Source organism: Denticeps clupeoides, chromosome 1, assembly GCF_900700375.1.
Source record: "Denticeps clupeoides chromosome 1, fDenClu1.1, whole genome shotgun sequence".
NCBI classification, from domain to species: domain Eukaryota; kingdom Metazoa; phylum Chordata; class Actinopteri; order Clupeiformes; family Denticipitidae; genus Denticeps; species Denticeps clupeoides.
Window position 1 is genome coordinate 40,411,938 of NC_041707.1, and position 15,359 is coordinate 40,427,296.

Here is a 15,359-nt window from a genome sequence, read left to right on the forward strand (position 1 = left end):
AAAAACACTTTATCTACTCCTTTTTTGCTGCCGTTCATAAAATGTCAAAAATCGTTTTTGACGTTATGGTTCCAATTCGGCTCACTGCTATAAAACATTTAAAAGAATTTCTCCGGCTACCAGAGCCCTGACACATTGACCAAGAGCCTAGAAAAGAGACCACTCAGTGACCTGGAGAGAATCGACCGTAGCAGCTTCGATATGAAAAAAAACCTATTTATTGTGCATTGCAAATGTCTTAGAATACAGAGTACAGACTGTGTGGAAGGAGAAGGTCGATTTATGAGGAGACTTGTCATTGTTCAAATGCAGGTCATTTGCATTTTTTGTAAATATTTTCCAATCCATATGCAAAAAAAGTGGAGACCTGACCTCCACAGTCACCGGACCTGAACCCAATCCAGATGGTTTGGGGTGAGCTGGACCCCAACAAGTGCTAAACACCTCTGGGAACTCCTTCAAGACTGTTGGAGAAGAATTTCAGGTGACGACCTCTTGAAGCTCATCGAGAGAATGCCAAGAGTGTGCAAAGCAGTAACCAGAGCAAAGAAACTAGAATATAAAACATGTTTTCACTTATTTCACCTTTTTTTGTTAAGTACATAACTCCACATGTGTTCATTCATAGTTTTGATGCCTTCAGTGAGAATCTACCAACGTAAATGGTCATGAAGATAAAGAAAACACATTGAATGAGAAGGTGTGTCCAGATTTTTGAACTCTACTGTACATGTGGAAGGTGGTAGATTAGTAGAGGACAATAGTCTTTTCTTTGGCTTTGCGTAAGATGTGAACTCTTAAATCATGGCGCCCCAGGCAGCAACTTTTGTTTGAACCGTTAAAATACTTTTTAAGACGGCGGCAACAGAAACATGAGCGCCACAAGCTGTGCATAAATATTTCAGTCATTACAAAGATGTCAGGAGTCAGGCGCGGTCATGAGCGTCTTCAGCTCCACGATGCCCTCGGGCCCCTGGTTCTCGGGCCCCTCCCCAACGCAGCTCTCCTTCCTCGTCCCGCCTCCCCGCCGGCCCAGTTTGAGTGACAGCTTGGCGAAGGCGGAGCTCTCGTCCGGACAGGAGGTGCGGCTGGAGCGCGTGCTGCGGGAGTGGGAGCCGTCAGAGTTGGTCCCCTCGAAGAGCTTGGCCATGAAGCCCAGGCCCGCGCGGCGGATGTGGGAGCTGCCGGCGAACACGTACAGGACGGGGTTCACGCTGCTGCTCATGAAGGCGAACGCCGTGACGTTGGGCCGCGCCACCTTGGCGGCGGTTAGCGCCGAGCTGCTGCCGCTCACGAGGCCGATCACCTGATTTCAGAGGCAGGAACACAGGAAGAAAAGAAAAAAAAAGTCAACTTGCTGTCCATGTTCTCCATAAGAAACATAGATCTACAGTACAGGTCAAAGGTTCAGGCACACCTTCTCATTCGACGTGTTGTCTTTATCTTCGTGACCATTTACGTTGGTAGATTCTCACTGAAGGCATCAAAACTATGAATGAACACATGTGGAGTTATGTACTTAACAAAAAAAAGGTGAAATAAGTGAAAACATGTTTTATATTCTAGTTTCTTTGCTCTGATTACTGCTTTGCTCACTCTTGGTATTCTCTCAATGAGCTTCAAGAGGTCGTTAACTTTTTGTTAAGTACAGAACTCCACATGTGTTCATTCATAGTTTTGATGCCTTCAGTGAGAATCTACCAACGTAAATGGTCATGAAGATAAAAAAAACACATTGAATGAGGAGGTGTCCAAACTTTTGGCCTGTATTGTACTTCTACCTATATGGCAACACAGCCATCACCCATCACCCTTGGTTCAAATCCCGATCCACCAAGGTGCCACGAGGTGCCACACTTCTCTCTGGGCGCCTGCCATGGTGCCCACTGCTCACTCTCAGGGTGATGGTTAAATACAGAGGACACATTTCACCGTATCACTGTGTGCTGTGCTGCTGTGTATCACAATGACAATCACTTCACTTCAAAAACTGTCGTTTCAAATCGAGGGGCCATTTTGCCTGCCTCTGGTAGGGCTGAGGGGGGTCAGAAAAACCTGGGGGTTCAGCCGTTAAGGAGTCTGATGGCAGGAGTGTGAAGATACCACGTTGGAGGTGCGTGGAGGCAGCCTGGGACAGCCCGAACCCGCTCTTACCTGCAGGATGTTGACGAGGTGGTACGGCAGCCAGAAGACGGTGAACGCGGCGATGATGAGGAGGATCAGGCAGCTTCCGCGGCCTTTGCGCTGGAACATGGCGCTGCGCAGGCGGCAGAAGATGGAGACGTAGCAGGAAGTGATGGCGGTGAAGGGCAGCGCGAAGCCCACCAGCGTCTCCATCAGGTACTGGAAGACCTCGTGGCGCACTTGTCCCCAGTGGTAGGGCACGCACACGTAAACCGAGACGTTCTTATGCAGGAAGGGCTGCAGGTTGCTGGGGTCACAAGGAGAAAACGATCATCCACCGCGCATCCGACATGATGAAAACGTACGAAAACTGAAATGATAATTACATTTACCAGACGTCCTTATCCAGAGCGACTTACAGTGTCTCCCCTGGAGACACTCAGGGTTAAGTGTCTTGCTCAGGGACACGATGGTAGTAAGTTAAAGTTAAGTTAAAGTGAAGTGATTGTCACATGTGATACACAGCAGCACAGCACACAGTGCACACAGTGAAATTTGTCCTCTGCATTTAACCCATCACCCTGAGTGAGCAGTGGGCAGCCATGACCAGCGCCCGGGGAGCAGTGTGTGGGGACGGTGCTTTGCTCAGTGGCACCTCAGTGACACCTTAGCGGATCGGGATTCGAACCGGCAACCTTCTGATTACGGGGCCGCTTCCTTAACCGCTAGGCCACCACTGCCCCGTGGTGGGGTTTGAACCTGGGTCTTCTGGTTCATAGGCGAGCGTGTTACCCGCTAGGCTACTAGCACCCTGATTAGAGATTATCAAATATCAGTCATAGTGAAAAGACAACCAGCACGTCTACTGTCTGTGTTTAAAATCTCAGACACGTTACAATGTCCAATATGCAACGTTTGATGTTCAGCGTTAGTTTGTAATGGAGTCAGGGTGGAGGTGGCCTAGTGGGTACCAGAAGACCCAGAAGACACCATCGTGTCCCTCAGCAGGACACTTTAACCCTGTCCCTGTAACTACTGACAGTAAGTCGCTCTGGATACGGGCGTAAATGTAAATATTCCCACGCCAGTGCGCCGATCCCGGTGGTTGGTGTGGAGACGCGTAGAGTACTGACCTGCGGTAGAAGGGCATGGGCAGGGCAAAGAGGAAGGCCAGAGTCCAGACGAGCAGCATGGCGGCCACGACGGCGCGCTTGGTGCGCATCCTCTGCGACAGGAAGGGCCGGCTGGTTGCCAGGCAGCGGTCGGCGCTCATCAGGCAGATCAGGTAGATGGAGGCGTACATGTTGACGCAGCACAGGTAGTGCACCGTCTTGCACACGGCCGCGCCGAACTCCCAGCCGCGCCCGCCGGCCAGGAAGCGCAGGAAGAGCGGCGCCGTGAGCAGCACCAGGGCGTCGGCCACGGCCAGGTTCAGCACGAGCAGGCAGGTGACCGAACGTCGCCGCACGCGGCACACCACTGACCACACCACGAACAGGTTGCCGGGGAAACCGAACAGGAAGGCTAGGACCAGGATGGCAATGCCGATCTGGTGTGAGAGGGGTGGGGAAGAGGGAACCGGGGCCGGTGCAACGCTCACGTTAGCCATTCGGACAAGAGAGATCTGGAAAGATCTGGAGAGAGAGAATGCGATAAATCATACAACTGATCATACAATTAAAAACCCATCCCGATAACAAGCCCATATGGACTTCGTGTGGGAAAGACTGGTCTACTTGAACTTGCCAATCAGTGATTGGCCAAACAGAAGTTTGCCGGTTCAAATCCAGATTTGCCACTGAGGTGCAACTGAGCAAAGCACCGTCCCCACACGCTGCTCCCCGGACGCCTGTCATGGCCGCCCACTGCTCACCAAGGGTGATGGGTTAAATGCAGAGGACTAATTTCACTGTGTGTACCGTGTGCTGTGCTGCAGTGTCTCACAATGACAATCACTTCACTTTCACCGAGGTCTCCTTGATGAAGCTACCTTCCCCACACACTGCTCCCCGGGCGCCTGTCATGGCCGCCCACTGCTCACCAAGGGTGATGGGTTAAATGCAGAGGACTAATTTCACTGTGTGTACCGTGTGCTGTGCTGCAGTGTCTCACAATGACAATCACTTCACTTTCACAGAGGTCTCCTTGATGAAGCTATCTTCCCCACACTCTGCTCTCCGGGCGCCTGTCATGGCTGCCCACTGCTCACTCAGGGTGATGGTTAAATACAGAGGACAAATTTCACTGTGTGCTGTGCTGCAGTGTCTCACAATGACAATCACTTTCACTTTCATCGGGCCCTTTGAATGCTAATTTTTGCTGGTCCAGCTCCTCAGGTTAAGCACGATAAAAGGTCACCTGGTCCCTCCACCTCTGAAGGTAAAAGGAAGACGCTCATCTAGACTCTTCTCTGTCTTGGCCCCTCGGTGGTGGAATGAACTTCCCCTCGAGGTCAGAACAGCTCAGTCACTGAGTATTCTCAAACTACAACTCAAGACCTTCCTCTTTAGAGATTATTTAGATGAACTTGTAACCTTCTTCTTGTCTGACTTCTGTATAGAAACTACAACAGAGTGAATAAAAAGATCGGATTTATAGTTGAGGGTCCTAGTGAACCAGAACTGATCTCTTCATCGATGGTAACATGGAAGTAAGTTGTAAGTCGCTCTGGATCCAGGTGTCTGCCAAATGCCATAAATGTAAATGTCCAAACCCGGGCCCCGTCAACACAAGAACATTTTTCTCATTTTTTTCAGTGTCTCACGTCCACACGGAGCAATATCGGAAACGTTGTTGTCCACACCACGTCCCGGACACTCTTTTTAACCCCCTCCACACCTGTGGGCGGCGCTGTAGCTCCATGTTCTCCTTGATTGATGTCTACTTCTCCTCCTGTGGCGAGTTTTACACGCCGTTGTCCTCGTCCTTTCATTAGAAACGTGCACCGTGGAGAGGATTTCTGGTAGCTACCGCAGCACGACCACGAACACGTTATCTGCCTAGTCGGTTTGACCATTCACGAACGAAGCCTAGTTTTTAGGATTAGACTCGGCCATTTACAGCCTTCACCAGACGCCAGAGTGACTTACAATCAGTAGTTACAGGGACAGTCCCCCCCTGGAGACACTCAGGGTCAAGTGTCCTGCTCAGGGACACTCGCCTATGAACCAGAAGACCCGGGTTCGAATCCCACTTACTACCATTGTGTCCCTGAGCAAGACACTTAACCCTAAGTTGCTCCAGGGGGGACTGTCCCTGTAACTACTGATTGTAAGTCGCTCTGGATAAGGGCGTCTGGTAAATGCTGTAAATGTAAATGTAAAATTAACATTAGTGCACGAACACACCCGTAATAAGGGATTAACCAGTTTTCCGACCCAACGAAGCCACCAATCGGTGCGACCGCTCCGACTCTGACCCCATCCCGTCATGGGGGGGTCCTGTGTAGAAACCCACACTCACCTTGATCCGCTGGGCTGCCCGCTCTTTGATCTGGAAGCTGGGGGAGTAAAAGAAGAAAAGAAGTGGCGGCTCGTTCCACGCACACTCACACACACTCACACACACTCACACACACACTCACACAAAAAAAGAAAAATGCAACAAATACTTGCCCCAGACAGGAAGGATGAAGAAAGTCTCAGGCCGTTGCACATGAAAAAGTGACTAACGCTGCTCCGTCAGCCTTGTTGGTGCTTTTTGTGCTGACGCAACGACGCGCTTCCGCTCGCTCGCTTTTCTAATTGATATTACGAGATAAGAATCGACTCTGCCGCAGGCGTGAACGGAACTATAGTGCCGTTTTGAGAGTGCGTGCTGAGAGTGTCATGTACAAAATCGGAAAAAAAAAAAACACTGTTTACATTTATTTTGTGTTCTGAACAAAAAGACCCAAGAAAACCAGATACACACACTCACACACACAAATATGTACAAATATACACACACAAAGCACAACATGATGTTGCAAAAGGGTGAAGCTGGAGTGGCCGTACACATTTTTCAGTCCTTCATCACATTTACATTTACGGCATTTACCAGACGCCCTTATCCAGAGCGACATACAGTCAGTAGTTACAGGGACAGTCCCCCCCTGGAGACACTCAGGGTCAAGTGTCCTGCTCAGGGACACGGTGGTAGTAAGTGGGGTTTGAACCTGGGTCTTCTGGTCCACAGGCGAGTGTGTTACCCGTGCACGTAAGCATCCGTACATACGGACACGTGTGCAGCAGGCAAATCTAAGCAGAAGCACAACGACAATCAGGAAGTTGCACTGCGGCTTGCTGCTGGACATGGAACCTCGGACACGTTGCTCAACAGAAGCGGAACAGGGTGGAGGGGAGTCGCGGGGGGGTCAGCTCATTATCCAGCGGCCCTTTTCGGCCTTCTTCGGCGCTGTTTAATGAGCTGAACAGCACAGTTGTTTATCAAAAAAAAAAAAAAGAGATAAATTAAAGTGGAAATTCGGAGGCGCCGAGATTGGCCAATCGGGACAGGACGTGTCCATCACAGCTCATTGAGTCACCGCGGTGGAGAGTCTGAGTACCAGTGCGCCGGCATGGGCCGGGAAACTCTGCAATGCGGCTCCCCCGGTGACAAGCAACGGAACTGCAACTACAACCGCAAGGGGACAGTCCCCCCCTGGAGACACTCAGGGTTAAGTGTCTTGCTCAGGGACACGATGGTAGTAAGTGGGATTTGAACCTGGGTCTTCTGGTTCATAGGCGTGCGTCTAACCCACTAGGCTACTACCGCCCTACATTCGCTTTCCGTTCGCCGGCAGGTTCACGTGCACGTGGACGTCACCGGTGGGGGTGGTTGTTGACAACGACTCTCTCCGCTCCGGTCCCCCATCCTGCTCCATTTCCCCCTCCATTCCAGCCAGGTTGACTTTCTGCTGTTTGTCCGGACCGTTCCGGCAGCTCTGCCCAGAATAGTCCCTGCCGGTGGTTTCGAACAGACGCGCCATGAACGCCAGGCCCTCGCGCCGGATGTACGACTTCCCAATGAAGGTGTAGAGGATGGGGTTCACGCTGCTGCTGATGAAAATCAGGGATGAGGTGATGATTCGACTGTTGTCCAGCCTGCAAAGTCGCACAAAAAGTCCCATTCATGTGGGTGGTCTACACGACCGCTGGACAAGATAAGGAAGTTAAAGGGACAGGCCTACCTTTCTTTAAAAGTAGACATTTCTGGAACCAGAGCAGCGGCAATCTGGAAGTGCATGGGAAAAAAGGGCACTATATATAAAAACCCAAGTATTGCACACATCAACCCTGTCTAATATGTTGTCTTGCATCTTATAATCGAAATCATTTATCGTATTCTTCAGCCAACTCCAGGGAAGTGCATGGACAAACATTGTAAAAAAACCAAATCATTGTTAAAGAGAACCAACAATTGTTCAAAAAGACCCTACCGCACGAACCCTTACATAAGGTCCCTTCAACAGCTTCATCTTTTGGGTAGCAAATGGACAACTGTGACCAGTAATAAAGATTGTATAGTTCAACATCAGCAGTTTTTTTTTATTGCCTTGTATCATATTGCATCGCAGCGTATAGTATCGTATCGTATCGTTCGGTGTCATATTGCATGTGACCTTTTGCGAGGTCAATGGAAAAGAATTGTATTCATATATATATATATATATATATACACACACACACACACACACACACATATAAAAAAATATATAATTATATATATATATTATTTTTTTATTTTTTATTTTTTTTAATGATTTCTTTATGAGGGGTCTGGGTGAAACAGTATTTCAATACACGGTGTACTGTGCATACTGTCGTACCGACAATAAACCAATCATGAATCCTGAATGTTGACTCTTGAGATGTAATCTAGCAAGTGACACCTTTTTTGAAACCACTTATGCAAACCTTTACCATCTGGTAAACTCTCTGGGTTTTACTTCTTATCTAACCACAGATTTGAATGCCGTTTCCACTTCAGATTTTCACTTCATGTGCTTGCTGGGTAAAGGCCTCAGGAGGTTACAGTTTTAGACCAAATAAAGGAGGCAGATAGTTTTCAATCAAATTAAAATATAATTGAATGAATTACACATAATTGTGAAATTGTGGCTTGCCAAAGGCGGGTAATCCAGGTCTAAAACCCTCACCGGGATTTATTACTAGCCTTGTGTGCACAATTATTTCATCAAGAGGTTTCCAGCAGCGTTCAGTGCAGAGTTCAGGTTTAGAAAATGAAAACCAACATGGACCTCACTGGCTTTTTATACTAGTTGTGTCTCGGTGCTGCTGTTCCGCTTGTAGGAACATGTTCCTGCGCTTGTGGGTTATTTCATTTCTTCACCAGGTTCATTAGATGCTTTTGAGAGCTTATGTAGTCTCATTCCGTATCAGAATTATAAGCCTTTTGTGTCACCGACACAAAAGGCTCAAAAAGTCCACCAATTTCCAACGGGAACAGAAGCCCTTAATGGTGTCATACCAACTCCAAACAAAACTTCAAAAAGAATCAGCAAGACTTTGTGCTGCTACTCAAGTTCCCCAAGCAGACCAGAACCACCAACACACAACTTTGGCATAAAATTTGAAAGTCTACCCTTCTAACCAAGGCTCTTCTCATCCAAACGTCTTCCATTTAAGGATTATGGAGGCCACTGTGTAACCTTGGCCAGATCTGTGCCACAGTTCTGGCTCTGAGCTCTTCAGGCGGCTCATTTTTCCTGGTCTTAGCAAATGGCTGCAATATAACAAAGAGTGAAAATTCCAAGGGGCTCTAAATACTTTTCGTACCCACTGTAAACACTGCTAGAAACCTTCTGTTGGTTTTTACCCTTCAGACCTGGATTAACCATCTCCACGTGGGCCACGTGGGAAAAGTCCACGCACCTGCAGAACGTTCACAACGTGGTAAGGCAGCCAGAAGAGGCCGAAGGTGATGATGATGGCCAAGATGAGCTTCTCGGTGCGAATGTGGCGCTTGAAGCGGGTCCTTCGGATCTTGCGCAGGATGCCCACGTAGCTGCACACGATGACGGCGTAGGGCAGCAGGAAGCCCACCACCGTCTCCGTTGCGTACTGCTGCACCGTCTGCACGTGGGAAGCAGGTTCAGCCTAATTCCTCTAACCTCAATCCTTCCTCTGAATGGTCTGATCGGGACTCCAACTAAATGATTCAATGATGATTGTGGTACTAAAGCCCAAAGCAAGACCATGATCTTGGGATTAGGCTTGATTCATATGCTTAATGCCGTGCCAGACAATCATCAGTAGACCTTCCATCCTTTAAATAGACCTTTAAATAAACACTTCAAAACAGTTCAATTCTGGCTTTGCCTGAATGAATTATTTGGATACAAGAGCCGATTAAAATTTAAGGCTTTAAAGAAAAGCCTTAATGTTTTGCAAAATAATACAATTTCAGTTTCTAGAAAGTTGTAATGATTGTTATTACACACACACACACACACACACACACACACAGTACAGTACAGGCCAACAGTTTGGACACACCTTCTAATTCGATGTGTTTTCTTTATTGTCTCGACCATTTACGTTGGTAGATTCTCACTGAAGGCATCAAAACTATGAATGAACACATGTGGAGTTCTGTACTTAACAAAAAGCAGAGACCTGACCTCCACAGTCACCGGACCTGAACCCAATCCAGATGGTTTGGGGTGAGCTGGACCAACAAGTACTAAACACCTCTGGGAACTCATTTCTGGGAAGCATTTCAGGTGACGACCTCTTGAAGCTCATCGAGAGAATGCCAAGAGTGTGCAAAGCAGTAATCAGAGCAAAGAAACTAGAATATAAAACATGTTTTCACTTATTTCACCTTTTTTTGTTAAGTACAGAACTCCACATGTGTTCATTCATAGTTCTGATGCCTTCAGTGAGAATCTACCAACGTAAATGGTCACGAAAATAAAGAAAACACATCGAATGAGAAGGTGTCCAAACTTTTGGCCTGTACTGTGTGTGTGTGTGTGTGTGTATATGTATATATTAGAGACATAATTCATTGGCCACTCACATATCTGGGATGGGTGTGGTTGGTGTGGCACATGTTCTTGAAGCCCTTGATGTCCTCTGTGACTGTGCGGAAGATGAACGGGGGGAGGGACAGCACAAAGACCAGCATCCAGAGGCCCACCAGCATCCAGAGAATGCACCTGCGGCTGGTCAGGGCCACGGCGCGCTGCGGCCACACCACGACCAGCAGCCGGTACAGGCTCATGAGCGTGATGAGCAGGATGGAGGCGTACATGTTGGCACAGACCAGGTAGTAGGTCAGCTTGCACATCACCTTGCCAAACAGCCAGTTGCGGTAGGCCAGGTAAACCATGAAGAACGGCGTGAGCACCATGATGGAGCCGTCAGCCACGGCCAAGTTGAGGATGAGGAGGGCGGTGACGGAGCGGCGCCGGGCGCGTGCCAGGATGCTCCAGATGATGAAGATGTTCCCGGGCAGGCCGACCAGGAGGGCCAGGACCATGAGCACAGAGCCGATTACCGTGACCGGCAACATACTCGCTCCCTCAGGACCCACGGCGCTTTGGTTGAGGGCCTGGTAAAAAGAGAAGGTTTTTTTTGCTTTATCCGTCTTGTTAAATATTGTATGTTTTTTGCACCGTTTCATTTCATTTTCATTCACATTTACAGCATTTACCAGACGCCCTTATCCAGAGTTTCACGTTTCAAGACCTTTGTTGTCATGGTACAGTCACCAGGACAATGAAATTAGCCGGCAAGACCACAAAGATGCAAGAAAACAAGAGACATGCGGCGGGGGGGTGTATATGCAAGAGCATCATGAATATGATAGATAAGGGGGGGAGGGCTCTGGTCAGCGGAGATAAGTGAAACTATTGGCTAAATTGGTAATTGCCAGGATGTTGCGCAGACCGTACGGAGGAAATCTGCACACAGCACACACTCACACGTTGAGAGTTCTGACTGCTTACCGGGACAGTCCCCCCCTGGAGACACTCAGGGTTAAGTGTCACGCTCAGGGACACGATGGTAGTAAGTGGGGTTTGAACTGGGGTGTCTTCTGGTTCATAGGTGAGTGTGTTACCCGCTAGGGTACCCACTACCACCCATGCAGTTTAATACTAAACCATAAAATGCTGAATTGTGATTGATTGCACACTATTTTTTTCATTTCCATTACATGTCCATTTATTCATGCGGTTATAGAGTGGCGCACGCGGCTGCCCACTGTTAGCATCTCTCAAACCGGACATTACCGGCAATAATGTAATATTAATAACCGCCATAACCGCTTCACAAGCCTCAATCGCGGAGGCGAAGAAAGAGTGAAGCAGACGAGCTTTAACATGAGAGGAGAAGCAGCAGCTTGTTACCCGGGGAGGGGCAGAGTCGCGCTGATTTCACTTTTTGTCTGAAATGGAGCTGATTTGCGACGGACGCATGGAAACTAGTTGCAGACAAAACTAACATTTGCCGTGTGGAGTCTCTGGTGCCACATGCCAAGTAAAAAAAAAAAAAAGATATTTTAACGTTCTAAAAACGTATATTAAGTGTATCAAGCGCATGTTTAGAACATTATTTGCTCTGTGCAGCATTCGAGTCGAAATTAAAATATCACAAGTATATTTCTGTCTCAGTAATATTTATATCAGTATATTACATCTAAGCACTTTGTATTCAAATGAAGCGTGCTACCCCCCCCCCCCAAAAAAAAGACTTTTATCAGTAGTTATAAGACCAATAGTTATAAGAGTAGTTATAAGACCAATTTCAGTAGATTTTGATGCTCTACCATCAAAATCATACTTAAAAAAAAAAAAAAACATTATTTGTGCACATGGGCCTCCTTCCCCTGACATATTTAAAAAAAAAGGTTACGATTGTGAAAGTGAATGCTTTTGTCATTGTGATGCGCAGCACGGCGTGACACTCAATAAAATGCGTCCTCTGCATTCAACTCTGCATGAAGCTTTTTATAATAAATAAATGAAATCCTCGACGATAATGCCTGAGAATTCCTGTTATTGCTTGACGGGTTGTTGTCCACGTCTGTAGTAACCCTCCTTCACAACGGAAAACAAAAAAAAGACGTGTACCTGCAGGCCGGCTTTGTCATCTGGCTTCTCCTGGATCGTGCCTTGTCTTGTCTAAAAAAAAAGTCCGCCTTCTTATAAAAATGGACTCTGCCACGTAGCCCTCCATCGTTCATTCACGCCAAAAAAAGATGGAGGATTTAAAACGTCTATATCACGACCCGTACTTTTACCCCCGAGCTGGTTTACTAGTCTATGGAGCGGACCGATTGTTGGTCTCTCATACTAGACCTGTCCAATATTAAAGCTTATATATCACGTCAGTTCCAGGCAAGCGAGCAGACACTTTCTCCATTTCCTCTCGAGCGTGAACAATCATTAGTCAGATGCATCAGCTACGTGACGCTATAAACATGGTCTGATGTTGATGTTCTGTGCAATGAGAGCAGTTCCTTCTCTGGGTGATAAAGCAGTGACTCGCGGTGGCTCATATTCCAGCGACTATTCAGGACGTTGGCCAATCACAGCAAGTAGAAATCCCTCAACTACAGAAAGTGGTGGTTTGTAGGGTGCAGCCATGGGGATCAGGCGTTATGGAGGTTTGTGGGCCCTAGCGGAAACGACGCCTCCAAGCAGTCAAGGTCTCCGTGAGCATAGTAAGCGTCCTCAGAGTCCTTCCCACACATTCCCGAAGGAAGAATTCCGGCAAGTGGAACAGGTTTCCGGCAAACATGCCCCAACAGTCCATGCCGCGGCTGGAACCCTGGAACATCCGAAAGCGTGCACCTACCTGCATTGCCAGGACGGTGAGCGGCGAAGCCCTGAGACGGCGACGCCTCGTTCCAGCAGTGAAGACGGCGTGGAGTCGTGGAGCCTTGACCCCCGCTCTCCTGTCACATTTCCGTTTGTCCCCCCGAGAAGCTCCCCGGATCTTCGCTGGTTCCTGCCACGAGCCCCTGGCCTGTGTCTGCGCGTGTGTGTCTGCGCGTGTGTGTGTGTGTGTGTCCCTCCCCGTACCTGCTTCAGCACGCAGCCTGGAGAGCGGGACGCTCCCTGTCCACCCCCCGCCCAGTCATCTTATCAGCACGAGACGCTGCAGCGCCCTGGAAATGATTAAAGATTCATCACTAACGTCACATAAAGACAAACAGAGAGAGAGGGGGGTAGTAGCCTAGCGGGCAACACGCTCACCTGTGAACCAGAAGACCCAGGTTCGAACCCCACTTACTACCATCGTGTCCCTGAGCAAGACACTTAACCCTGAGTGTCTCCAGGTGGGGACGGTCCCTGTAACTACTGATTGTAAGTCGCTCTGGATAAGGGCGTCTGGTAAATGTTGTAAATGTGGGGATTACCCTGAAGGTGGTAGTAGCCTAGCGGATAACACACTCGGCTGTGAACCAGAAGATCCAGGTTCAAACCCACGTACTACCATTATGTCCCTGAGCAAGACACTTAATGACGGGTGAGAACCGTAACTTACAGGATACCAATAATCTAACTTTATACACGGCACAGAGAGTGTACGAGTTAATTTTTTCAATGTAAAGTCTGTAAAAGTGACACTAATAAGTGGTAAATGACAGTGACTCTGCCCCTTCCCAGGTAACAAGTCCATATGGGTGGTACACCGGCACCAGACAGGTGGTCCATATCAGACCCGCCTTAATACGAACCCCAGAACCCAGATAGGGAGCTAGAGTCGCCCCTGATTTACTCGCCGTCATGAAAAGGACTCAGACCAACATGGACCTTGCTGGCTTTTCACTTTTTAAAGTAAGTTTGTGTTTTTGGTAGCTCTCGTGATATTAGCCTATTTAACTCATATTATCCGTGAAACAGATGGTTATTTTACGGTGTAAAATACGGTTATTTTACGGTGTACCTTACTAGAAGATTTGATGCTATTCACGGTTTCAAGAGAATACTTCAGAACGAAACAAAAAGAATCATTTCGAAAGCAATGACTTCCTTAGACATTATCAGTGGCCAACGTGGCCACAAAATGATAGACGGTTTCCTGGAAATCGTGCATTACCGAACGCATTAGAACGTTTGGACGGTCACCGCGGCCTGAGAACCAACAGTGCTTTCTGAGAAACGTTTTACGCATTCGAACGGATAGACCACACAGGATAATGGGCAAGGTTAGCATTCCCAGTGGTGCACTTATACTGTGGGCGTGTATAATCATTATCATCATAACCATCATGCTGGTGCTTTTATCTTCAGTGAGGATGTGGCGCCGTAAAATGAAAGCGTAAAGTGAAAGAAATTCGCTAGTTTGTCTCCTGAGACGTTCCTGTAATTCCACGGCATAATTTAGTATAGAAATATATTCATTCATTGCACCCAAAATCCACCTCTTGATATGAATTTTCCCTTTTTTACCTTTTCCCTTTAAATGCCAGAACTTTCCTGTCTCAGTACTTGTTCTGCTTTTGTAGAAACGACAAATTGCATGTTTTTAGTTTTTGCACTTGGTTGGAGCCTCATTCCTTATGGTGGAAACCTCCTGACGTTTTGAAGGTGTAATATGTCCCAATAAGTGCTGCAACTTCTCAGTTGGTCTTTCGTGACGGCGGGTACATCAGGGGCGACTCTTGCTCCCCATCTGGGTTCTGGGGTTCATATTAAGACGGGTCTGATATGGACCACCTGTCTGGTACCTGTGTACCACCCATATGGGCTTGTTACCTGGGAAGGGGCGGAGTCACTGTAATTTAACACTAATTAATGTCACTTTTACAGACCAAACTACAGCACACTACGGGTAGTAGTAGCCTAGTGGGTGAGACACTCGCCTATGAACCAGAAGACCCAGGTCTAACCCCACTTACTACCATCGTGTCCCTGAGCAAGACACTTAACCCTGACTGTCTCCAGGGGGGGACTGTCCCTGTAACTACTGACTGTAAGTCGCTCTGGATAAGGGCGTCTGGTAAATGATGTATTGTAAATACAGGCCAAAAGTTTGGACACCTTCTCATTCAACGTGTTTTCTTTATTTTCGTGAAAACTATGAATGAACACATGTGGAGTTCTGGACTTAACAAAAAAAGGTGAAATACGTGAAACATGTTTTATATTCTAGTTTCTTTGCTCTGATTACTGCTTTGCACACTCTTGGCATTCTCTCGATGAGCTTCAAGAGGTCGTCACCTGAAATGCTTCTCCAACAGTCTTGAAGGAGTTCCCAGAGGTGTTTAGCACTTGT

General features: G+C 47.7%; 2 protein-coding genes across 3 annotated transcripts; both read right to left on the reverse strand.

Annotated features, from left to right (window-relative positions):
- Window positions 1–589: 589 nt before the first annotated feature.
- ltb4r (leukotriene B4 receptor) lies at window positions 590–5,861 on the reverse strand. Its single transcript, XM_028985860.1, has 4 exons — window positions 5,587–5,861; window positions 3,258–3,758; window positions 2,155–2,431; window positions 590–1,306 (listed from the first exon to the last, which is right to left on the reverse strand). The coding sequence occupies exons 2-4, from the start codon at window positions 3,731–3,733 to the stop codon at window positions 920–922; spliced, it is 1,140 nt and encodes a 379-aa protein (XP_028841693.1). The 5' UTR covers window positions 3,734–3,758; window positions 5,587–5,861; the 3' UTR covers window positions 590–919.
- A 116-nt stretch (window positions 5,862–5,977) lies between these two features.
- Window positions 5,978–13,176, reverse strand: ltb4r2a (leukotriene B4 receptor 2a). 2 transcript variants are annotated; one of them, XM_028985870.1, is made up of 5 exons: window positions 12,933–13,176; window positions 10,150–10,683; window positions 9,000–9,200; window positions 7,295–7,338; window positions 5,978–7,208 (listed from the first exon to the last, which is right to left on the reverse strand). In XM_028985870.1, the coding sequence occupies exons 1-5, from the start codon at window positions 12,936–12,938 to the stop codon at window positions 6,881–6,883; spliced, it is 1,113 nt and encodes a 370-aa protein (XP_028841703.1). In that variant the 5' UTR covers window positions 12,939–13,176; the 3' UTR covers window positions 5,978–6,880. The 2 variants fall into 2 exon arrangements, with proteins under 2 accessions (XP_028841703.1, XP_028841711.1); XM_028985878.1 differs by lacking the exon at window positions 12,933–13,176 and adding an exon at window positions 12,206–12,842.
- Between the last annotated feature and the right edge of the window lie 2,183 nt (window positions 13,177–15,359).

Bases quoted from the DNA above. Each gene is read 5' to 3' on its own strand.
- ltb4r (XM_028985860.1), bottom strand. From the start codon at position 3,733: ATGGCTAACGTGAGCGTTGCACCGGCCCCGGTTCCCTCTTCCCCACCC. The intron at 2,432-3,257 runs GTCAGTACTCTA...TTGTGACCCCAG, and splicing joins CCCATGCCCTTCTACCGCAG to CAACCTGCAGCCCTTCCTGC. The intron at 1,307-2,154 runs GTAAGAGCGGGT...CTCTGAAATCAG, and splicing joins ACCTCGTCAACATCCTGCAG to GTGATCGGCCTCGTGAGCGG.
- ltb4r2a (XM_028985870.1), bottom strand. The intron at 9,201-10,149 runs GTGAGTGGCCAA...TCCCACGTGCAG, and splicing joins ACCACACCCATCCCAGATAT to ACGGTGCAGCAGTACGCAAC. The intron at 7,339-8,999 runs GTGCGTGGACTT...ATGCACTTCCAG, and splicing joins ACGTTGTGAACGTTCTGCAG to ATTGCCGCTGCTCTGGTTCC.